General features: G+C 37.4%; 3 protein-coding genes across 7 annotated transcripts; all 3 read right to left on the bottom strand.

The window, feature by feature from the left end:
* Positions 1-4094: 4094 nt before the first annotated feature.
* LOC118344560 (protein ALP1-like) lies at positions 4095-5597 on the bottom strand. Its single transcript, XM_035685578.1, has 3 exons — positions 5037-5597; positions 4688-4919; positions 4095-4567 (listed from the first exon to the last, which is right to left on the bottom strand). Exons 1-3 carry the CDS (start codon positions 5595-5597, stop codon positions 4095-4097), a joined length of 1266 nt encoding a protein of 421 aa, XP_035541471.1.
* Positions 5598-11852: 6255 nt separating this feature from the next.
* LOC108990110 (yrdC domain-containing protein, mitochondrial) lies at positions 11853-14601 on the bottom strand. 4 transcript variants are annotated; one of them, XM_018963974.2, is made up of 5 exons: positions 14474-14601; positions 14081-14315; positions 13248-13423; positions 12824-13115; positions 11853-12145 (listed from the first exon to the last, which is right to left on the bottom strand). In XM_018963974.2, exons 1-5 carry the CDS (start codon positions 14556-14558, stop codon positions 12079-12081), a joined length of 855 nt encoding a protein of 284 aa, XP_018819519.1. In that variant the 5' UTR covers positions 14559-14601; the 3' UTR covers positions 11853-12078. The 4 variants fall into 4 exon arrangements, with proteins under 4 accessions (XP_018819519.1, XP_018819522.1, XP_018819521.1 ...); XM_018963977.2 differs by having other exon boundaries at positions 14081-14324; positions 14442-14581; XM_018963976.2 differs by having other exon boundaries at positions 14442-14581.
* Positions 14602-15832: 1231 nt separating this feature from the next.
* Positions 15833-23383, bottom strand: LOC108990109 (E3 ubiquitin-protein ligase MARCH7). Of its 2 annotated transcripts, XM_018963968.2 has the most exons (8): positions 22731-23383; positions 20445-20963; positions 19713-19875; positions 19081-19375; positions 17764-17836; positions 17571-17661; positions 17187-17266; positions 15833-16435 (listed from the first exon to the last, which is right to left on the bottom strand). In XM_018963968.2, the coding sequence occupies exons 1-8, from the start codon at positions 22812-22814 to the stop codon at positions 16181-16183; spliced, it is 1560 nt and encodes a 519-aa protein (XP_018819513.1). In that variant the 5' UTR covers positions 22815-23383; the 3' UTR covers positions 15833-16180. The 2 variants fall into 2 exon arrangements, with proteins under 2 accessions (XP_018819513.1, XP_018819514.1); XM_018963969.2 differs by lacking the exon at positions 17187-17266 and having other exon boundaries at positions 15903-16435; positions 22731-23195.
* Positions 23384-23648: the final 265 nt, after the last annotated feature.

Raw genomic sequence — 23648 nt, 5'->3', positions numbered from 1 at the left:
TATATATCTATATATATTTCGCTCATGGAGAAAAATAGTCCTCTTTTATCAAGATTTTATTATTGCATGTTTGAGATTACGATGAGTAATATAACTTTTAGCATAAGGTTTATGATTGTAGAGATTAAATAATAAACTCTATTATTAATTTACTATTTGGTAACATATGTCTAAAATACTTTTAAACATATTATATTTTTTGGAAATAATATAAAAATGTGTTTTTTAAGTTAGAAATGACATAAAATATCATTTAATAGCCAACCATAAAAGGACATGCAAGCATTAAATGCATAGCGAAAATATCTTTGCATATAGAATAAAACTCCGTTTAAATTTAAAAAATATTTTATTTTATTTCAACATCATAATTTTTTAAAATTTTTATATAAAATATAATAAATAATTTAATTTTTTCAAATATCAAAACGATAATAATATTAAAAAATAATATTCTAATAATATTTTTTTTAACTTTAATCTTTTATCTAAAACCATATCATCTAAATCTAAATCTAAATCTAAATCAACCTTAAGTCTTATTAACAAGAGAATTTGTTGTACGATATATGAAAATAAGAAGAAAACTATAGAGCATATTTATTGACACTCCAAACACTAACATACAAACTTGTCATATTAATGTTTTAATTTTATAAAGATAGTAAATCGCACAATAAGTAATATATATATATATATTAGCGTTTTGATCATAAAAATATGATCACTCACCGCTGCTTACCAACTTTTTGACAGCTACTTCTCTTCAATGTCCTCGTCAACTTCTCCTAATTGTCTTGGCTTTTCACGTGGTTTTATTGTTTTCTTAGGGCAGGTTTGGATGTTGAGACGAGATGAAAATTTTGAGAATTTTCATGAATAGTATAGAGATAGTTTGAGTTAAAATTTTCGGATGTTTTAAGAAATTTTTGTGGGTCCCATAGTGAGATGTGTTTGGAAGTAAAGTTGAGATGAGAATTTTTGGAATTTCTGGAAGATAATTGAGATAGACAGGCGGGGCCCACTGGCTGTGCATTTATTGCTCGTCAGCCGAGACGTTACAAGTCCCCAAAAGTCGTCTCCGAAACACATCAACTTCTCTTCCTTCTTCGTCTCCCTCCAAGCTCGAAAATGCAAATGAAAACCCTCACTTCAAAGCCAGCCCTTTCGGTCTGAATATTGCCGCTCCTGGTGGTGATAGCTGCGTTTGAAGATCCCATTTCCTCATTTCAACATTTCTGTAAGACCTGGACCGAGCCCTTGCGTTTCTTTCCCAACATCGCCTGCGTTTTAACACCCTCCCTCTCCAGCCGCAGCGACGGACTCCTGGCGTCTTCGATTTACAATTTTCCCTCACAAACCAGAGCAGGACAACCTGGTAAGTTCCCGTATTTTTATTGTTGAGCTAAACGAAGTCGATGTTAGGTAGATTAGGGTTTCCCTATGTTTGCGCTGCATCTCCATTTCATTGCGGGTGCAGGGTGTTCTTATAGTGTCAATGGTCAGGATCGAACACACAATGGTTTAAATGATTTTGCTAAATGCCCCTGTTGTACATATGGTAGTGCCTACTGGTTGGCTGTGTGTTCGATTTCATTGCTGATCCCGTAATTTTGCTAAATACTTGTGCGTAGTTGTGGTCCAAATCAGTAAGGGTGTTTGGAGTTATGTATTTTGGGGGTTGATTGGATTCTCGCACGAGGTGGAGACGGGTGTATCTGCTGTTTCTGTCAATACATTTCGCCCAAAATTGTTGGGTGTATCTCCTGTGTTTTGATCTTATCTCTTGTGACTGCTTCCACTCCAATATATGGAGATTAACATGGTTAAAATAATTGTTACGTTATGTTGGGCTTCTATCATTCTCCATTCTCAAGTATAGTACTCTCATACGGACGGGGTGAAAACATTTGTTGTTGCAACATCCAACGTCCACCTTAAGGGGCAGAGAGGGGTTGTCATAATTAATACAAAAAATATAGTCAAGTGATACGTTAACAACTGCAATTAACTTTCCAAAACCTATTTCTATATTGTTGCAATTGTTCAGCTTTTCGTTCCACATTGTCTTTGAATTCCATTAGTCACCATGTGAATCAGCTCTTATGAGAAAATAATATTGTTGAGGTTAATGACCAGTTTGTTTGGTTGGGAAAGGGTTACTAGGAGGTTTATCCTAGTAACTACATTTCAAGTAGGTACAACTTCAAATAGACACAGCTTTCCTGACCATGCCAAACAAAGGCACTCGTCAACCCATGGAACTGCTCAATAGAGTTTGTCACCCGCAACATATTTTTATAGTTTCCAAGATCCATGTTGATGTTATAATATTCTGACCGCCATTCACGAATACCAACCTATATTATGCTGTTATATATTTAAGAGTATGCATTTCCCTGTATAAAATCAGCATTATAAATTCTGGTGGGCAGTGTGAAAGGCCAACTTCTTGTGAGATGTCTGCCTTTATTCTCCTTCGCAGTGAGATGAGAAACTTGACCATATCTCTTGCTTTCTTTCTGGTTTATACTTTGTATGCAAGAACCATGGCAACGAGTAGCGGTGTGTCCATAAACTGCGCTCATCCTATGAGGCCAGAAGATGAGCTGGTATACGGACAAAGACCTCTATGCTATTGTGGGATTCCCTCCAAACTGCGGACTTCGGCCAAGAGCAACAGTTTTGGGAGGCGGTTTTTTAATTGTCGATATTACAAGGGGGAAAACCAGTGTGGATTCTTCCAATGGGTTGATCTTGCAAGGTCGCTACCAGTTTGTTGTCAGCGCACCTTGGAATTAGCAGATCAAAGGAATGAAAGGGTGAAGGCTGAACGTGCAAGAATAGAAGCTGCCAAGTTCCAATCAATGAAGAGGAAGTACAACATTGCCTTGATCACATCTTTGGTATTATTGCTTGCATTATTATGTACTGTTAAATTTGAGAAGCTTAATGATAATGTAAATCATTTAATGCTACCTAAATGATTTACATGTCATACATTTTACATAATTACTGGTGTTACTATTAACAATTAAGTGTAGTTATATGTGCACCCTTTTTTGAGAACTATTGTATTTATTTGTCTATTACAAGGAGGCCATTTCTTGGGGTGTTCTTTCCTGGATGCTTGTAAAAACTCTCACTACAAAACAAAAATAATGCAAGCTAGCTTCATTACATGCATCTTGTATCAGATGATAATTGTTGTAGTTGAATTAAAGCTATAGACTTACCCATGGAACCAGTAGCATTCATGAATTTTTGTTTTACTGCCAGACCCGTGCTTTTGTTCTGCTCATATAATGGTTGTTCACCATTATATGAATAAAGACACAACACATTTTGTAAATACTCAAAAGGTTGCAGTGCCTCTTTCGGAAGTGATCGAATCATCCTTAAATTGACTACCTCCACTCAGATATGACACAAACTGCCTTTCTCTGGATAATTAATAGGTGAAATGGTGATTTATGGTAAGAAGGTGGACTGATTTACCTACACAGCCACTTCATTTATGTGCATCGAGTAATCTTTCAAATGGCTAAGTGCCACCACAAGCCTATGATATTCCATCCCGAGTATACACAGCAGACAAAAGACTAGTTTGGCTGGCAAAGTGATCGAATAATCCTCCACACTCTGCCACAAACTTCCTTTTTCGGTACAAGTATTACATGAATTCGTGATTTTTAGGTAAAGCTATATCTACACTGCTACTTCATCTATGTAGCTGGAGTAAAGCTTCGCCTATAATCCGTTTTATTATCATATTAGATTAGAACAAAAATGAATCCACCATAAAAAATTAAACAACATCTTGCAGATTCGATTTACCTTGAAAACAAATGAGAATCCACCATAAAAAAAATAAAACACAAGAAAAAAAATATGATGGAACATCTTGCATATGCGTGACTTGCTGGGACACGCATAACTTCATTAAAGACAAAATATGAAAAACATACATCATGTAAAGAGTGCCGTTCACAAACAAATAGAGTACATATCACACTTGGCAAATACACTTATACCAAATAGTTTTAATTTAAATACTACAAAACCATCCAGACTTTTTCAAAGGCAATACGCAATCATTCCCCAAACCTATCTTCCCACATAGGGATTGCAATCCCATCTCTCTGTGCTGCCATAACTCCAGCTGACTCATGGGACATGTCAACCACCTCAGAGGTTTCGCCCAAGTCGTCGGCCGCATCCATATTTTCTTCACTCAACTGAAGCGCCAATGCAGCCTGAATAAACTCATCATTTGGCGTTATCGTTTTAATAAGATTGTGCATTGTACAACATGCGGTAACAAGCATCCCTTGCCTGGTAGGCCGATATCGAGGCATCGCATTCAATATTTGAAACCGATTTTTCAGTAGCGCAAATGTACGCTCAATAATATTGCGTAGGGATGAATGACGGAAGTTAAAATAATCTTTATAGCCTCGGAATTGACGACCGCTATAACGATCAGATCTATGATACCTTTCTCGTGGATACGGAGGCATAAACTTCTCAATGCATGGAAATGCAGAATCAACAAGGTAATAATGGCCTACAAAATTAGAAAAATTACCAACACAATTGGAAGTAATGCCGCTCAAAATAGTTTCTAATTACCAACTTGGTCAACGGCATGTCAACTGAACTGTTTAAAAAAAAAACAATTATTTACCTTGTGGTGGCCAAGGAAATTTATTCGGAGATCGACTCAAAGCATCCAAGAATACTCGAGCATCATGGGCTGTTCCCTCCCAGCCAGTATATACATACGTGAACTTCATATCGAAGTCACATAAGCACAACACATTTTGTGCGATTCGACCACGATGATTTCTATATGCGTTACTCAGTCTAGCTGGTGCAGCAGCGTCAATCATGGTTCCGTCCATCGCACCAAGACATTTCTGCAAAACCATTATCATATAACGCAGTATATTAGTTAGTAAATATTTTGATATCATGAAAGCTTAAATTAATATAATGCTATTAATAAAAAAACAAATAAAAAAATTATAAAATACCTCAAACCATGGATAATTGTGTGGGTTCCCTGTAATGTAAGGATGGACCCCATCTATGTTTGTAGGCCTAATGACAGTTCTCCCTAGCTGATGTAGCGCCCGCATGACTGTCTTCACATGCCGATTAATTGTCTCGCTGGAATGTTGGAATCGGTCTCCAACGATACGCTGACCTTGTGCATGGCCAACAAGAAGGCAAAACATCCCTAATGATTCCTCCACAGTCACCCTCTCTGTAGGGTCCATTATGAAGGACTGTCGTAAAAGATCACAGACATATCGGAAGGCCGGTACTTCCATTCGAAACATTGTTCTGCAAGTCCTTGGGTTCCCATTCAAGACGGCTTCAATATATTGATTCCCCCGTAGGCCAATATTGTGTTCCGGGATGAGAACTCGAGGCGAGCTCAATTGTGATGCCATCCACATCATGTAGACGATGTTCACCTCCTGCGTTGCGGCTTCATCCCCACTCGATTGATATGTGGCCATAGGGTCATCCGACTCACTGGTACGAGTCCTACTTGAGCTAGAATCCTCAATCTCGCTGTTTGTCTCCATCGATCGGGGTTCTTCCGAACTACTATGGTTATCCATTATGAATACTGGAATGGTTGGACATGAAAAACATAACAATATTACAGGTTCATCTTTAAATTGAAGTGGATAGCGTTGCGGTTTTGGAATAAATCAACAAAATAATCGAAATTTTTTTTTAGCCTACTCGTCATTGTCATAACATTTAGGTCTTGAGTTTCGCATTAAATAGGGTTAATAATGGCATGTCAAATTCATGAAGCACAAAGTAGCGGTGTGAAAATGTTAACAGGCATCACAAACTCAAGTACAATGCGTTTGAAGAAAACATAAACATCCTGCAAATAAGTGGCTATTCAAGGTCGGAAATACATGAAACATGCTGGAAATAAATAGCTGTCTTCAAATGAAAAAACAACAGACAATAAGTAGAAAGACATGCATAAAAGCCACGAAAATAAAGAGCAGCCTCCAACACTTTCACCAATCACTGCAAACTCCAAGCCCACTGGCTTTTGCGGGCATCTGAGATAGAGACAAATGCCCTCTGCACTTTTGTGCTCAACAAGCGGTCGAACGCCTTGTTAAAGAGGTTGGTCGGTAGGGGAGGTTGTACTTCTTCAAGCAGCTTCATACAATGCATATGCAAATCAAACGCACCAGATGACTCCATGCTAGTGTTCCCTTTACTGCGCTTCCTCGACCTGCTGTACTCCATCGATTCCATCGCTGCCTGTTCTCTGGCTTCGGCTGAACGTTTAATAGCATCAAGGGTCTCGCTCATTTGCACTTGAATGGCTGGGTTACTCATGGGCCCCCCCCCTTTGTCGTGTACGAGATCCGCTAGCATATGAGGCGGAGAAGGGTCTAGGTGGGATGTGGGGATCGGCCGAGGGGGCTGCATCATGATCAGTAAATGGTCGGCCACGACCCTGCTGCTCCTCATCAAGCAAGCGCTCATCATCACTGTCTGGGGCCGGATCTGTCGAGGCCCGATGCATGGTACCAGTCGCAACTGAACAACCAAATATTGTACATAGTTGTTCATACTTAGGGCATCCGTACGTCTTGAAATGCTTCCATGATGGTCTCACCTAACAGAAGAAGGGAGTGATTAGATGGAAAGATGGAATGATGAATTTAATTATTTACAAATACATTGTAAAACAAGAGCGAAATTTATAGGTAGTACCCGAATGGCATTCATCCAGTGTTCTTCACTAGCAATTGGTGCTTTCCTCGCTGAGTCCCACCCCAAGCCGGTTTGCTTCATGAGATCGGTAAATTCCCGCTGTCTTCACTTGAGACGGGCAATTTTGCCCTTAACTTGATCAGAATTAAAATTTCTTGGCCCAACGGCAGACAACCTCTCAGCAAGCCTTACATGATCACCGTTTGTGATCCTCCCTCCCCTCAATCTATCCGAGATTGTGTCTTCATACAACATCTCTATGAGCAGATCCTCAAACCCATCTGCCCATAAGCTTCCATCCCGGGTCGAGTCGATGGTATCATTCTCCATGTGGTTCTAATATATGGAGAATAAAAACCCATGGTTTGCACATGCAGTGAGAAGAACCAAACCAGATTTCGATTGTTCAAAGGCACCATAAGATTGTGATGAGACAATGCCATGAAATAGATGGAAGTTGGTACATAATTACTACAATTGTACTCTCATATCAAAGCTAGAATGAAGTAAGTAGATAAGAAGGTTAGATGGAAGAAGTTAAGAAGTTGACGGGGTGGTAAATTGTTATAAAAAGCACAAAAGTTTCATACCTTCGTAGACGATGACCTGGATGTTGAGCGTAAGTTGTAACGCTACAACAAGAAATGGTATAAATTAGGCCTCGGACAAACCAAATAAAGTACCAATTTATGTGGCTTCCAAGAGTGTGGATGATATATAGAGCACGGTGAAACCCATTTTCAGATGATAGAAATTACCAATCCTAGTTATTTTCGTCACCTTTTTCCAATCATACCATGGTTGGAAAAAGTCCAACAAGTCCAAATAGATAGGAATTAAAATGGACTAATTGTTATAAATTAAATAAAACACAAGTTTAAAACTTTATAAACTCAAGATGGGAGATCTAAACGTCCACTACCTAATACTTGAGATTTATTAGGTAGTCTTTAGAGTACAACAAATGTTACTCCCATTCTATCACACTCTGCCATGTCATTCAAATTAGTGCCCACGAGAGGCACAATTTTAATGGCCTGTCATTTTGTGCTAAGACAGGACAACCACGTCGTCCAGGTCTCGGGAGTATTGAGGTGAATTATTCGTCAACTTATACTAGTAATTGTGTCATTGAATGTTGTGGCATCAGCCTTGGTATGAAGTTAATGACATACCAAGATCCATATGTTACTGAACCCTAGATGACTTCAGGGGTGATTGTCGGTTGTTATGTTTGCTGCAAGAAGTTAGGTGCAAATGTGAAAGCAAGTCCTAGAATAACTCATATTCCCCTCTTCCTAGTAGCATTCACCACATTTCCCAAGCTAATAAAATTCCCAAATAAGGCTCAAGAAAAGTGCAACTGAACAATTATTGTTGGATGTAGATCCCTTGTGAATGTCTAGTCTACCTACCATAAAGATTCCATTTTGTAATACAAAGGGACAAGTAACTTAACCCTCAGACTAAAAACTTGTTGAACTTATTAGAAACTATAATATCTTACCTTTAATATATGATATTTGAATTTAGTTAACCCTGAAAAGCTCCCCTTGCTAGTGGGGATTTTGGATTAGTTCACCTAGAACAGCTTCCCTTCCCACTCGGATGATCTCTACTTATTTGTCGATATCAAATACCATGTAACAAAGAATTTATAGACGTTTTATACCGTGTACCACTCTATGGGTATGGTGCGTAATTCATGCCAGAAATGCTACATTATTTGTGATGTTTACACACGGGTAGATGAGTGTGATACATGGCCTTCAACGTCCAGCTTGCCAAGACCCTCCCTCTCCAATCAAATTCTATAGTCAGTAAGGTATGGTTCGATTTATGCATGCCCCAAGTGTTTAGTCGGACAACACATTTACCAAACATACTGACATTCTGTTCTTACCAAACCACCCCATGTCCTCAAAACATACTGAACAAAAATTACAAACCATTTCAAGGCCTCAAGACACTCGGATCATTGACAATATAGACATCAATACAAACACTACCAATCCAAATATAATGAATATCACATGTGAGAAATGAAGCCTAATGATGTGAACGACAGAAAAATACATGGACATCTGTTCAATAACAACTCCAACTACTGAAGGTTTTCCCACACACACCACAGATTGACAATATTGCTACAGCTTCTGATCCAGCTTAAGTGGGTGAAAATATGATGGAAAAATACCTGGTAGGAGCGTGTCTTCGGACCGGTGGTGGTGGAGTTATGGACGGCCAGCCATCTATTGTGACATTTCAGGATGCTGTTGCGAGACTTGCACCGGTTCATTGGGGTGCCTTCGGTTCGAGTGGTTCCCGTATTTTTATAGACCATTTCTTTGGGGCAATGAGGCAGCCGAAGTGATCAAACCAACACAGTGTTAGTTGGTACAATTCGCCAGCCACGCGAGGTCATGGGTCTGCTCTAGAGGTCACTTCTATTCCTGAGGAGGACGCAGAACAGAGGCAGAGAAAGAGGGGCAGAGATTCGACTGGGTGGGGGTGAATGATGTTTACACTGCCAATGACCAGGTTAGGCGCAGAGATTCCCCTTGGCAAGATGATTTGAACACACAAAGGGTTTGAGCACAGTGCCTTCAAGGGAACGAGAATTGAAACGACGTCACTTCCAAACCAGAGGTTGCGGAGACGCGGTTCAAAGAGAGGAGCTGGGTTGCGCTGGTTTTCGCATGAAGTCACGCTGCGAAGAGGTTGGCCGAAGAACTGATATGTGCCTTACATGTAGGGCTGCGTCGTGCATTTAACCCACCAGGGATGTATTGTTGGACTGGGTCTCACCCTAGATGAACGGCAGCTCCATTAAAGACTACACAGGGGTAGTTCGAAAGAGGGAAGAGAGAGGTTACGGGAAAAGTACATTGTACTTTAGGGACAACAGCTAATATATTTCAGAGTGTTGTCATATCTATAAATAGTGCTCGAAAATTCTTTATCTCGATTCTGATTTATATGAACAGTGCGTTTGGATATATGATCTCGTCTCAGGTTGAGACAAGTTACGAAATTCTGAGTTTCGTCCCAGCATCCAAACCAGCCCTACTCTCTCAAGTCATGCATTTTGAGATATTAATCGAACTACTAGTACTATTTTTCAACGCTTGGACATTGCATGTACTTTTAAAAGGTGGACTCATGCCTTTCCCTCGTATGTACTTTACTATATTCATGAGAGTCACATGACTTCTTTCATCATTTTTCATGATAGAAAAGTTCTACTTATAAAACATTTTACAAAAATAAATTCATAAACTTATATGATTGAAGTTGTATATTAGATTATAAAGTTATTTTTATTGTAAAATAAATCTAATATATCATATTAAGTCATATGAATTTATGAGTTTACTTTAGAAAAATCTATTTATAGCTGTAATACTTTCTTTTATGACACTTTCCTTTTCACAATCTTCTTTGTGATAGATATGGATATTCTCAAATGTAAAATACAAAATATTTTAGTTATTTCATTTATCAACATTGAGTGAAATGACTAAAATACCCATTGTTTTATATTGAATGAATACTATCATCTACACTACACCATAAATGAGTTTTTGCAAGGACTATTTTTGCAACAAAAATTATTTTCCTTATTAATAATACTCTTTTTGCACCGATCAAATTTATATCTTTGCAAATAGTTACAATTGCAACAAAATATTTTCCTTGCAAAATTATCATTGCAATTAGTCTATGCTCAGGCATGTGAAGTTAGTTTCCAACGATCGTAATTATAATACTGACGAAATATATTCATCGCAAAAAATACATACTCAATTAGCAACAACTTCTTGCAATGTTGGGAGAGCCAAGCGTTCTGTGGAAATGGAGAAGAGGATGTGTTACATGCTTTATGTAAATGTCACAGGCTGAGACAATGTTGGAAGAGCCAAGAGTTATGGGTGCAACTTGCAGCAAATTTTTTAGATTTTGGTGATCTTGTTAGACATGACCATGCTAATAGCAGTAATCAAGTAGTTGAGAAATTCTTCCTAATGGCTTGGGGGTTCTGGTATAGTCGAAATCAGAAATTGTATGAAAATAAAGATGTTCAGCCTGCTATTGCAGTTCAAAATGTTCTTTCATTATGGTCTGATCACAAAGTGAGTAAGTGTGTAGACAAGAAGCATAAAGGAACATGGCTACCCCCTCCACTTGGATTTCTAAAGCTTAATGTGGATGGTGCTATATTTCAGGATGAACAAAGTTCGGAGATTGGTGCTATCCTTAGAGATGACAAGGGAGAGGTGCTATTGGCAGCTAGCAAGAAGGAGACGGCTATCAATGACCCTATTGAAATAGAGGTCTGCAACTTTGTATCCACCGGGAAATTACAAACTTGGTGATTGAGAGACTCTTTAGTAATGGTCCAAGCCATTCAAGATAAAGGAGCTTCCATGTCTCATGGGAAATATGGTTAAAAGATATTCAAGAAATGATGAGAATCTTCCACCACTGCGGTATACAGCATGTTGGTCATCTAGGCAATGAAGGGGCACACAAGCTGGCAAAGCATGCTTGGAATCTTCTAGATCTAAGTGTATGGGAAGGGTCTGCTCCTGATTTCATTCAATCTGTTATTTGGGTGGATAATCATCGTTTGTATTGATACTTCTGGCTAAATGGAAATGTTTCTTATCAGGAAAAAAAAAACGGTTTCTTTCCGTAGCAAAAAATAATTCTTTAATAAGCAATAACTCTTCCTTCTACCACTTTGACAATTTAACAATCACTTCAGAACAAGACAAGCACTACAGATATAAAGAATAGGTCAGGCAAAAGGAAGAAGGAAAAAAGGAGTAAAATGAATGAAATGTCAGATTTAGCTATCCTCGGATGTATCCTCCCGCTTACCTTAAATGAAGTCCTGCAGAGGATAAAACAATGTTCAGGGACTCTGTGTCACGTCCTCAAGATTTTGCCTATTATGAATGTACTGGATGACAGTTGTCCACCAGGAATACTGAGCTTATGAAGTTTTTAAAGAGCCAGATGGATTCATTTCAAATTCTATGCACAAGACAATGACATGATTTCAGTTTCACCAAATGTCCAAATGATTTTCCATGGGTTGAAATTTCTTTTCTTAATAAAATATAAGGCTCTGGACCTCCGGTGATATTTCTCAATACAGTTCAAGAATATAATTCTAGTAATAAATAAACTACAGTGACACAGGCAGCAATATTTTTCCCACACCCAAGGAGCCTTTGCTTCCAAGGTAATAAAATAGTAAGCCTGTATAATACAAGGGAGCAAGCAGCATACTGTTTCGCCATTTCTTCAAGTAACTGTTGCTTCTTCTAGTAGAGAATGGCTTTCAAGAATTGCAATAGTCTCTTCCTTTGCACTGGAAATACAATGCAGAACACAGCACAATTAACATTCATGGGCATTGTGACACCAGTAGAAGTTACATGAAAACAGACGTTCAAGTCAAGAATGCCTGCAACCATGCAAAAGACTATTGTTCTACTGTAATAATAAAATCCATGTGTAGAACAAAAGAAATGAAGTGGCTCGAAGCATTTCCTTTTCAACTTAATAATGAGCACAAGTCCATTACAAATCCAACAGCAAAATATAGGCGCTGAATGATTGCTTCACAGGTAAAAAGTGAATTTCAGAAATTCTTTAAACGTTTTTTTTTTTTCATTTTTTTGAGCATAGGATGATATAGTCCTTATGTTTCAGTTCATACTGAAAAGCATCAAAGAAAAAAAAAATCTACCATTTCCTTCTGAATATTAAAGAATGAAATTTTTGTTAGTATTCAGATCCTCTTAACACATTTGAAATTAATACATGCAATGTTTCATAATTCGTTATGAGATTAATACATGCAATGTTTTCATAATGTGTTCCTAAAAGGCATATATAACAGTGTATCTACTAAGCAGGGCTTATCGTGATTTAATTCACAACTTCTCGGCCTGAATGACTCAAAACCGATAATTGTCATACTCCTCTTCCTTCTGGCTCATCCATCTACAATATAAGAAAAGAAATTGACCAACTAGATGCTTACCTTCCAGGTCTAAGAATCTTAAACTTTCCTGGCCCGGTGAGGTCCACAATCGTCGAGCCTGCTCGACCAGATGGAAGCACACCACCATCATAAACAAGAGCACAGTGTTGCCACTGGTTCTCAAAATCTTTGATGCATACACTACTTGGTTGCCCACTTAAATTTGCACTTGTAAGGGCCAGAGCACTTCCTGAACCACGAGCAACAACCCTTATAAAGTTACAGTCAGGCACTCGGACTCCTATAGTATCCAATCCTGGGTTCAAAGACCTCTCGAGAATACTTGACTCTCCTGTAAGATATTCAACTTTCTAATCTTAGACTACGGAATGATTCAACCATTAATTGCACGTACAAACAGAAGAAGTCTTGAGCACTACAATCTTTTCCTTTATCCATGAAGCCACAGAAATCAGTTACAAACCTCGCCTTAGTATGACAGTGACAGGACCTGGCAGGAGAGAATCAAGCAAGCCATGAGGCAAATGATCAGTGATAGCAAATCGTTTTATATCTGATACATCCCCAACACATATTGCAAGAGGGCTAGTGTGTTTGCGTCCTTTAATCTCGTAAATCCTATTAACTGCTTGCAAAGAACTGCATACCACATAAAAAGAAAAAATGACACATCTTCTAAATAAAGCAAGTAGAGTTAAAAGTGGCCTGTTTCCAAAATTGTGCTCTGGAAATGACCAAATTAATTCAAGGCCTTCCAATCATTCTTCATCATCTTTGAGGCAAACTATGAAATGCAGAGAGATAGGGTCATAGATGACTAAAATACTATCCAAATGGTAATCTTTGAGATGAGAGTTAAAATTCTTCAGGTATTGAGATACAATGCCTGCCGGGGGGAAGGAAGGAAAGTGGGACTTCCTGGAACAAACTATGAAAGCAATCTTCGGCATAAGGTTATAATTTTTTGCGAATCATGTACAGGTCTTTTGCTGACAACCTACAGGATCCTCCCATTAAGGTTGTAATAAAAAAACTCCCCGTAACTGCATAGATTTTCAGTAAGAGAAACCCTATTCAATAACATCAAAAGGTTGCCAATTATTCTTCTGACTCCTCCCAGATGCAACAGAGGGTAAAGTCTTTTTTTTTTTTTCCAACAATCCACTTCATTCTTGAGAAAAACATCAACACTGTCAGTCGTTACGTCGTAAAACAAGGAAGTTCGATGCATAATGGTGCAAGGATTTTAAACATACAAGTGATGGGCAAACTAAAGAACCCGTTGGAATGGCATACCAAGCATCACAAGCGAATCCGTAGAGTGTATCCGTGGGCACAGCAATAACCTTGCCAGCTTTAAGAGCTTCCATTGCCTCCTCAGCATACTCTTCCGTGGCAGGGCGAACCACCCCCAACGTATTTTCAATACCCACATCGCATTTCTCCATGCTCTGAACCATTTTATTCGAAACACCCAAAGTCAACATCCGGTTTTGGTGCAAAAATGGCACAAACCCAATCTTGGGCACACCTGGAAACACTACAAAAGCTCAATATTGGTTCCTTTGCAGCTTTTCTTTTCTTTTCAAAAAAATTCCACCCACAGTTTTCTCAGCAACCAAACAGAGTGAATATCAAGAGAGAAGAAGGGACTGACGTGTGGATGCGGGTAGTGATATGAGAGATCACCTCGGAGATAGAGGAAAGGAAGGGCACGAGCGCTGAGAAGAGGCAGTCTCTGTGTTGCAGTCGCTACCCCTGTTGGAAGAATCATCCTATTCCATTGGAAATAGACGGACCGCGTTTTACAATTTTAAGTTTGGATTCGGACTAATGATCATTTTACTAACCCTAATGAAAAATAACTTTTGACAATTAAGATTTTATTATGGACCCAATAAATACACAAATGGATATAATTTTATATTATGTGTTAAATTACAAAATTATTTTTATTATAAAATAAATTTAACTTACTATATCAAAATATAAGAAGAAATGAGTTTTAAATAAGGGAGTTGTTTAACATGTAAATAAATTCTTAATTCATGATTAAATTGTCAAAATTTATTTATTTTCTCTCTGTTTTTGCCATTAATGCTACTAAACCTGTTTGAATTCAAAAATCACTTCATCATATGTTATTACTATTCACAAATCATCTCAACTCATCTCTAAATTCAAACAGGTCTCGATGAAAATTAAACCATATTTATACGAATATAAGGTTAATAATTCAATTTTTTATTATAAATTATATATCTATTTAAACTGAAAGGTATAATCTCTTAATTTTAATAATAATAATCTTTTATATATTGATGATAATATTTTATCTGTAAGATAAATTTTAAATTTAAATCTTATAAATTAAATTTTACCATTTAAATTATATAGATTATACGCTCTCCACACCGACACGATGATAGAGTAGGACAGATTGTATATACAGTCACTAAAGTGCCTGTTCAGCCAAACTATGTGACTCTTTGAATAGTCATGTTTACAGTTAATTATTAGTAAAAGCTTATTGACAGTTGGATTGTTTATGATAGTTAAAAGTAGTTAATTATAAGTTAGGATTTTATATACAATTAATCAAGACCATTAGATTGCATTTATAAATAATGGTCAATTAATCTTGATCGTTAATTTGTAGTGGTTATTTAATTTGAACATTATAATAATTAATTAATTAATAACCGTTTAATCAAGTTTATAGCCATTTTAGATATAGTGATTCAGATCTAGCCACTGGATCTTAATGGTTGTGTTGAAGAAATCCAAGAAGGAGTATATGTTTTGTACTACAAAAGCTTCCGTGCTACAGAGTTGAGAAAAGCTGTGTTATAGCCGTTTGTTTGGCAGGAAAGAAAAAAAAGAGTTGCAGACAAATAATTCAAATGCTAGTAATATAACATACTAGCAGCACTTTCCTTTCACTCTTGGATCGTCTCTCTTTTTTCTTTTTTAAACTAAATTCAAAGGTTGATGAGCAATGTCATCTCATTATAGTAAGATAAGAGCGGAACGATATATAAAACCATCGCACCGTGACAATCTATTCAAAATTCATATTCAATTTGGATTGCATTCAAATTACAAATACAAAATCTTGAAAATACAAACACTGAAAACTACAAGAATCTGCATATGTATAAAAAATATGTATATATATATATGTAAACAGCATAATGCATTTTGCATTAATTCTATTGCCATCAGAAGCCTGTACAAACAAGTCTTTGTCTTGTAACTTGAAAATGCATATATGATGCTGTTAGAGATGTATTACAAAATAGATCATATAGCCTCGTCTCATATCCAACAAAATTAGCTTAGCGTCTTTTTCAGGTAGCTAAACCATGTAGTATTGACTACCTGTGGGATAATATTTCAGACTCTGCTAAAAGTTTCTGGATTTTCGACTTCGGTTTGCTGGTGGCGCTCAGGAGGGCCTATCCGTGGTGAATTTAACGATCTAGGAAATCGACTTGGTTGAGTCATCACTTGTGAACCATGATAATGCTCTGACCGAGCTCGAAACCTTCTCCATCTCAAAAATTCGACAAGAATAGAGCTTCCACTCATTGCAACACCGATCCCAGCAAATGTTGCTAGCAGAATTGATAAAACTGCTTGCAAATGAACCTGTAATTTACAAATACATATTCAATATAAATTTCCATTAGCATAGTCATACTTGGAAAGAGTCTCCCATTGCAGGTGTCCAAATCGTATCCCATAACCAAACTATTGTGCCATGTCAAAGTCAAGGGATGCTTAAGTTAGTTTAATGCCAAAACTAGAGTCGAAAAAGCATCATAATCTGAAAGATCTAGCATCCATTTTTTTATCAGTGGCACTGGCTCCTATGGGATCTGAAGATGCAGAGACCAAACAGAGCCATGGCCAATTCAAACAACTGGTGATAGACACCATTGACTCATGTATTTAATACAAATAGAGGGGAAAAAGCTTAATATTTGCCTGCCTAAATCTAGATATGATATTGATCTTGGGATCATGAACAAAGTTCCATCCAGAACAATTGAGTATATACATGTCTAAAGGTGCAAAGGAGGTCAGATAAAGCCAGCCTACTTGTCAGCTAAACTTGGTTTCGGATTCATTCTAAGCAGATACAGGGAAAGAACAAATAGAAATCATAATTATATATATATAAAAGGAACAAATAGAAATCATACATGAACCAGATCTTAACTTTGGTCCACTCGATTTTGTGATGGTTTAAACATGGTACATGAACCAGGATGGTCCAAAAATACATGGGATCACACCTCCCACTCATGAAAACAACAAACCCTCACAAAAAATTTCAAAGGTTATTAAGCTCTTTTAAGCAAGCAACAAACAAAATATTAAGTAAAAAGTCTCTTACCAAGGAGTAAAATATATGTGCAAAGAGAACCAACAGAGCAAACTGAATTGATGCATAAACCCAAACAAATCTTCTCCTCACTGAATACAAAGGTTCAAAAGGTGAGGGTCAGTAAAGTCGTATGAAACATACAATGTATATAAACTAGGAGATTCTCTGACCCTTGTAAATTCATTTGTTCAACATAATATCATAAATGAATAGCATTCATGGTCATAATTGCATCAACATATACCAAGACATTTTACACTTTACCAAACTTTGATGTTTGATATTTGAATCATCGACCATGATTGCCTTGTCTGCAGTCATTAATCTGATCTTTAAATGTAGAAGTAGAACTGTCCACACATCAAATATGCAGTAAATAGTTTGCCAACATACCCATGGTTGACGAGGTCATGGATGAGAGTAGACCCAGCACACAAGAAAATGGAAGAGATATAGCAATTGCACCAGTACCCATATTCCCAACCTGCAAACAAATAGATATATCGCCAAGGCATTTAAGTGTTCTTGGACTTGCTCACAAAAAAAGGGTTGTTGACAGAACTGGATGTGGAACTGCTAATCTTACCAGTAGCTGTTCAAGGAAACAAAAGTAGGCAAGCATGCTGATAATGACGAGTACTGGAACCTCCTGCCAAACCCTAAACGAATGAAAACAAATAAAATTTAATGCATGACCATTTTCATTACAAAGCTTATAATAAAACACGATAAACTTGGATATACCATGAGGAACAATTAGATCTCATTTTCCTAATAGATTGGTTCTTCATTGGATTTAGGGAAAAATTCATACTATGCATGAAATTGTTGTTGAATTAGGTGCTAGGCCCCAAAGTCCTGATACCAATTCTGTTCATATGGAAGTGGCAGCAGCAGCCACAGTGGAAGGTGAGGCAAAATTTGTTATTTTAGGGGGGATAGAACGGGAGGATGGTTGGTCAGGCCAAACTGTAACCATAGACTGCAGCAAAGAAACAAGAGAACTAAATGAGGAACCACTACGGTGGTGAGACACTATAATAAACACTATCTCAACCATGTCATACTGATCTCAGAGTGGTATAATACTAGTAGCACTAACCAAAATTGGCATATACAATAACAGTACTGTAGTTTTTCTTTGCTCAATTCAGATGTCTTTCATAACAGCATTGCATGAAGGTCTTCCCACATGACATCATTTCCACCTTTGTAATTGAGGTGGGAAAGCAAATTAAGTCCAGCCAATCCTCCAAGAGTATGCAGTTCTTTAGATGAGGATCCAGAGAAGGGCATCCATTGAGAGTAAATTCATCCACTATTTTGAGCTGAATTTTTGGTTGCATGGTTAGGATGTTATAAGAGAATATGTACGGTACCAATTGAACAACTGCATATGATTTCCCGAGTCCAACAATATTGGAAAAAATTTTAAAGGTGAGCAAAGAGGACAGCTAACTGATGACTCTATCTTGTGTTAATAATGAATTAATTTGCAGGTCAAATGCATTGTAGGGACAAGAATCTTATACATGCTTGTCTCATATAACTGTTATCAGTAGCCAAGGCAAGAGCCATTAATGCAGGTTTCAGCTTTATACAGCCGGGGAATCAAGGTTGGCATAGAATATTATGAATGCAGCCGAGGAATCAAGATGAGGCATAGGACAGTCAAAAGGTGCTCTGAGAGACCTGAAAAGAATGAGACATAACGGAGACAGACCAGGGATGTTTTAAAATTTATTAGAGATAAACACTCGGATAGCATCCCAGGTTTCAGACCAATATGGGTTGGCGTGTCTGTAATGTTCCCTATTTTCTCTATATCTCCTAAAACTTCTTGGCATTGGAAATCAAATGGTACACAGTGACATTTCTCAGGCATTAAATTATGTTCACTTGCCTGTATCCATGAACATCTGCAAGTACTCTACTTCCTCCAGTGTTTCGAGTTCGAATACTTTGAATGCGTAACAGAGTGACAGGTAAATTCTTAACCTCTTGCTTGCACACGTCACAGGTCTTGTTGCCCTTGATGCTGAACCATTTTACTGCACATTCTTGGTGGGCCAGAGCAAGTTCACCTTTGCAGCTGCATTCCATCTTGAGGGTCTCACCACCTTCACACAGTTCAACCAAACAAATCCTACAAACAGCCTCTTCTTCCGGTATGTCTTCACCATCATGATCATTATTATCTGAACCATGAAATTGCCATAAGACATATGCTTATAAACACAATTAATAGATTTCTTAAATGTCGACAATAGAATTTAGAATAATAAATTCAGTTCAGAAGCCATTGAATAAGAAGACAGCACTTCTATACACCGCTTGTGAATTAGAACCATTACTACATATAGACCATACGTTGAAAGTGCTAGTGACATTCAACAAATAACTCTTTTTTTTAAAGAACACGTCCCACTTTGGTCTGTAATCTAGTTACCAACCCACAAAATATAAAATTCAATTATTTTTTGATATTCATGAACACAACATGATAGCATAGAGTCGTTAATGCAGCAGAGTTACCAGCATCACTGGTGGGAGATGCATTTAACACTAAATCTCCTTCCTTCACTCGAGGTGTAGAAGGAATTACACGAAAAAATGAATCCATCCTCCGTAGGCTTCTTTCTTTGTTGTTGACAGGGACTGAAAGGGAACGAGATATCTGCAGCCGGGGTCCTTTTCTCTGCAAATGGGAATATTAATAATGCATGCTCAGATCCTCATATTATATGACTGCTGTTAAAACTTGCCAAAAGTAAGAAACATATATGTTTGAAAATTAAAGGTAACATTTAGGCTTCGTTTGTTTTCATAGATGAGATGAGTTGAGATTAAAGTTAAAAGTTAAATAAAATATTGTTAGAATATATATTTTTAATATTATTTTTGTTTTGAAATTTGAAAAAGTTGAATTATTTATTTTATTTTATATTGGAATTTGAAAAAGTTGTAATGATTATATGAGATGAGATGAGATGGATTGAGAGGAGTTGTGAAAACAACACAACTCCTGGAAGAAAAATGTAACTTCCAATGTCCTTGACTAATTTTTCTGATGCCTCTCAGCACAAATCTACATACTGAAAATATTCTGTTCTAATTTGATTTCCTTGCCCCTAATCATCACAAATGAAAGACTTACCGTAATAAGTCCAGAGAAGCTCTACCCTCGTGTTACCACCATGTATTGTTTTATAGATGAGGTCAATCAACTGGTTAAACATTTTTAGTACACTAATCACAAAAACTTACACTTGAACTTAGTGGTCCACCAATGCTTCCAGAATGTGCAGATTCTGGGTTTGAATGTGCAATTGGAGTTACCGGAAGTGATGATGTTCCCTTCATCCTAGGAGTGAATATCTTTGTAAGTGAATATGACCTTGAGATTGAAGGCTTTTCTTGTGGCCCTGTAGATGAAGCTTCAGAAGCTAGGTTGGAGGCCTTTTCAATATCTGAGGAATTTCGATAAATGAAACTTAATTTTGGTAAAAGGCTTCTTATGGATGGTCTGCCTCTAGATGAGGAGGGCCCAGGAGATGCAGTAACTCTTTCGTCAATAGAATCAGGTGTGAGGAGAAAATTTACTCTCTTGGGAGTGGGAGTTGGTGTTGGTGTTGGTGTTGGTGTTGGTGTTGAGGGCATCTTTATTCCGACAACATCCTGAGAGGACTCTCCTGCTGTTCTGGAGGGTATCTCTAGGAAGAGATTTTGCCGTTTCCAGTGGTGATCGTGTTGTTTTTCTTCAGTTATTCCCATTGAATCTTCCACCTGAAATGGGACCAGAAGATTTAGGTAAATATTCAAAACAATCTCAATCAATGGTTTCTTGCTCTTAACAACCTACATATGCAGCAAAAAAAACTTTCCAGGATATTTTAGGCTGTTTGTCTTTAAATTCTTTATGGGGGGACTGCAGTTAACATGCTGATTTCACCACACTCACTTTCCTAACTACACTTAAAGCTTTAGAAGACAATCAATTTAAAAACGTTACAAAAATTGTTTGAGTCCATTCTCAATCCTGATTAAATTGGGATCAGCAATTGATTATCATCAATTACTAGAGATTGGCCACACATACTCTTTTTCATCATTCAATCTTTCTCTAAATGCATACTCCCACTTGCCTTCATATTCCATATATCTCTCCAATATTCTACCCATGTTATTTTAGGTCTCCCTCTACCTCATTTTTTATTCCATCATCTTTCAATCTAATCACTCTTTCTCATTGACATATTAATCAGTCTCCACTGCATAAGACAAAAAGACAACCCTAGTTTAAGCAACTTTCCCTCATGCAGCCCACCCTCTACCTATTGATTACAATCAATACACTTCAAAGTCCTCCGAAGAACAAAAGAGAAAAAGAAAAAGTGGTCGTCTTTCCAATGAATAGATATTTGAACAACAGGTCACCCTGCATATAGATTGAAATTAATGAATTTCCAGAAGTTCCTGAGGTTGGCCAGCACCAGAATGCATTCTGTCATCATCAGAAATAGCAAAGCATTCACAGCACAAGATAGCTTTTTCTGGTAGACGTTACATGGTCCATGGCATAATACATCTTTGCATTCTTTAACTCACTAACCCCATCATCTCGACTAGGCAGAAACCACGAAAACATCAACTGACATGTGAAATCACTTAATAGAATTTTGTTAATACATTTTCAACAATATCAATATAGAGATTTTTACTAGCAGGTAATGGTCAAGAAATCTTGCCCATAAAATTAAAAGAATAAAAAAAAAAAGTCTACCGGTAGCTGATATCCTATGTACTCGTCCAAATTTTCTTGAATCAGATATAATTTGTCTGCCATTGAGTACTGTGCGTGCCTCACTCATTGCTAAGTTTTATATTTATTAAACTTCTGTTGATTTTAATCTTGTGCCTATACAAACGATAAAAATTTGTAGTCTGGAGGCATATTATATTGAATTTGCATAAGATCAGCGGGTTCGTAATCTCTCAACCCAGGTGATGTATGTTTTCCCCGTTGAACTTGCTAATCTGGAGCAGGATTTTATTTTTTCAGGCGTGGGATCCGTCCAGAAAATATGTTTACCGCTTTAAGTACTGAAATCAGTGGAAACTTTTAAAGTGTTCAGACAAATATAATAGCGATCAGACACCCCTTCATTTCCATCTCTACACCTCGATTGAATTGGTTTTTTCATATTAGTACTACATATATGGTGGTTGGCAACCAAAAATATAACAACACTAGAGTATAATAACATAGCCAATTAGCAGGAAATAATATCACCCAGAAAACACAGACAGTTGAATTGGAAAAAGAAAATCAAAGGAGAACAGGAAAAAAAAAGATATGTATAGAATCAGAACTTGGAGGCCACCAATCATAACATTCGCTCAAATCTTTTAACTTTGGCTCATATCTGATGAGATTAGCATTGAAAGTCATATGAAAGAACAACTTTAAAGAAATATGGGGGAGGGGAGATTTGAAAGAAATGCAAACAAATAAAAAGCAGAGCAGAAAAGCAGCAAGGAAGCACAAAGTACCATCTGAACTGGGACAACAAGTGGTCTATCACATGAACTCACATCATGCCCCTGATCACTCACAGGCTTCTCCTCGGTTCCCATTTTCTCATAACAAAAACCCACAACCGAAATGCCCAGCAAACCACCGAACCAAAGAAATTTGAACTCCTATGCCAACAAAGGCCTAGCCGCCTATCCAACGCAAGCCAAACTCGCTGAAGTTTTATACAAGAGAGAGGGAGAGAAATAGAGAGAGAGGAGAGTAAATACTCATTCCTTGAGATGTGAGGAAGTGAAGGAGAGTAAGGGGGAAGACGTTTTCACATTTATGATGGGAAAAGGTGGTGAGAAGGCTGGCCTACTTCCTTACTGCAACTCCCACTCCCAAGACACCAGTGCGCGCGGACTCGTTTGCATTTTGACCGAATCACGTTAAACGCGCCCCCCTCATGACCGGTTGACATATCTTTCCAGATTTCGTATCATTTTATCTCATCCCTATCCCAAATTCTCAAAACAAACTCCTCAAACAAGTTGGGTGGTAGGTTTCGGAGCTTTCCTCCCTGCTGCAAAACTATAAAAAATAAAAACACTTTTTTTCCATTTGGAGTAACTTTCAAATGACACCCAACACACAAGACTAGCTAGAAAATGGTGGCATTGGTGATGGTGCTGGCTTTTGGTGGGCAAAAGTATCATATTTGGCTTGATGTCAATATCTTATCGAGATACTAAACATCATGACACCTTGAAGGCTTGAACACATTCTATTGAAATCCAAAGGTATATTCATTTAATATTTGTATATTCACTTATATTTATGTACTAGGCTTTCCTCAAAGTTTTGATTAAAATAAATAACCTTGAAGCTTCCACCAAACGAGCATTGACCAATAAAATAGTGTGAAGTACAGCAGGTTGATGGTTGGTTGGTTG

This window comes from Juglans regia, chromosome 14, assembly GCF_001411555.2.
Source record: "Juglans regia cultivar Chandler chromosome 14, Walnut 2.0, whole genome shotgun sequence".
Taxonomy (NCBI): domain Eukaryota; kingdom Viridiplantae; phylum Streptophyta; class Magnoliopsida; order Fagales; family Juglandaceae; genus Juglans; species Juglans regia.
The sequence above is the reverse complement of the archived record's forward strand: the minus strand, read 5'-3'. Positions and strand labels throughout refer to the sequence as shown.

What these genes read in the sequence shown, in the direction of transcription:
- LOC108990109 (XM_018963968.2), bottom strand. Translation starts at nt 22,814, where the DNA reads ATGGGAACCGAGGAGAAGCCTGTGAGTGATCAGGGGCATGATGTGAGT. An exon ending in GCAGATGTTCATGGATACAG is followed by an intron (nt 17,837 to 19,080) that starts GCAAGTGAACAT and finishes TCATTCGTTTAG; the next exon opens with GGTTTGGCAGGAGGTTCCAG. An exon ending in CACATATATTTTACTCCTTG is followed by an intron (nt 16,436 to 17,186) that starts GTAAGAGACTTT and finishes TGTAAATTACAG; the next exon opens with GTTCATTTGCAAGCAGTTTT.
- LOC118344560 (XM_035685578.1), bottom strand. Translation starts at nt 5,597, where the DNA reads ATGGAGACAAACAGCGAGATTGAGGATTCTAGCTCAAGTAGGACTCGT. An exon ending in ACAATTATCCATGGTTTGAG is followed by an intron (nt 4,920 to 5,036) that starts GTATTTTATAAT and finishes ATGGTTTTGCAG; the next exon opens with AAATGTCTTGGTGCGATGGA. An exon ending in ATTTCCTTGGCCACCACAAG is followed by an intron (nt 4,568 to 4,687) that starts GTAAATAATTGT and finishes CTAATTTTGTAG; the next exon opens with GCCATTATTACCTTGTTGAT.
- LOC108990110 (XM_018963974.2), bottom strand. Translation starts at nt 14,558, where the DNA reads ATGATTCTTCCAACAGGGGTAGCGACTGCAACACAGAGACTGCCTCTT. An exon ending in TCCTTTCCTCTATCTCCGAG is followed by an intron (nt 14,316 to 14,473) that starts GTGATCTCTCAT and finishes TAGTGTTTCCAG; the next exon opens with GTGTGCCCAAGATTGGGTTT. An exon ending in AAGATTCTTAGACCTGGAAG is followed by an intron (nt 12,146 to 12,823) that starts GTAAGCATCTAG and finishes TTGTATTTCCAG; the next exon opens with TGCAAAGGAAGAGACTATTG.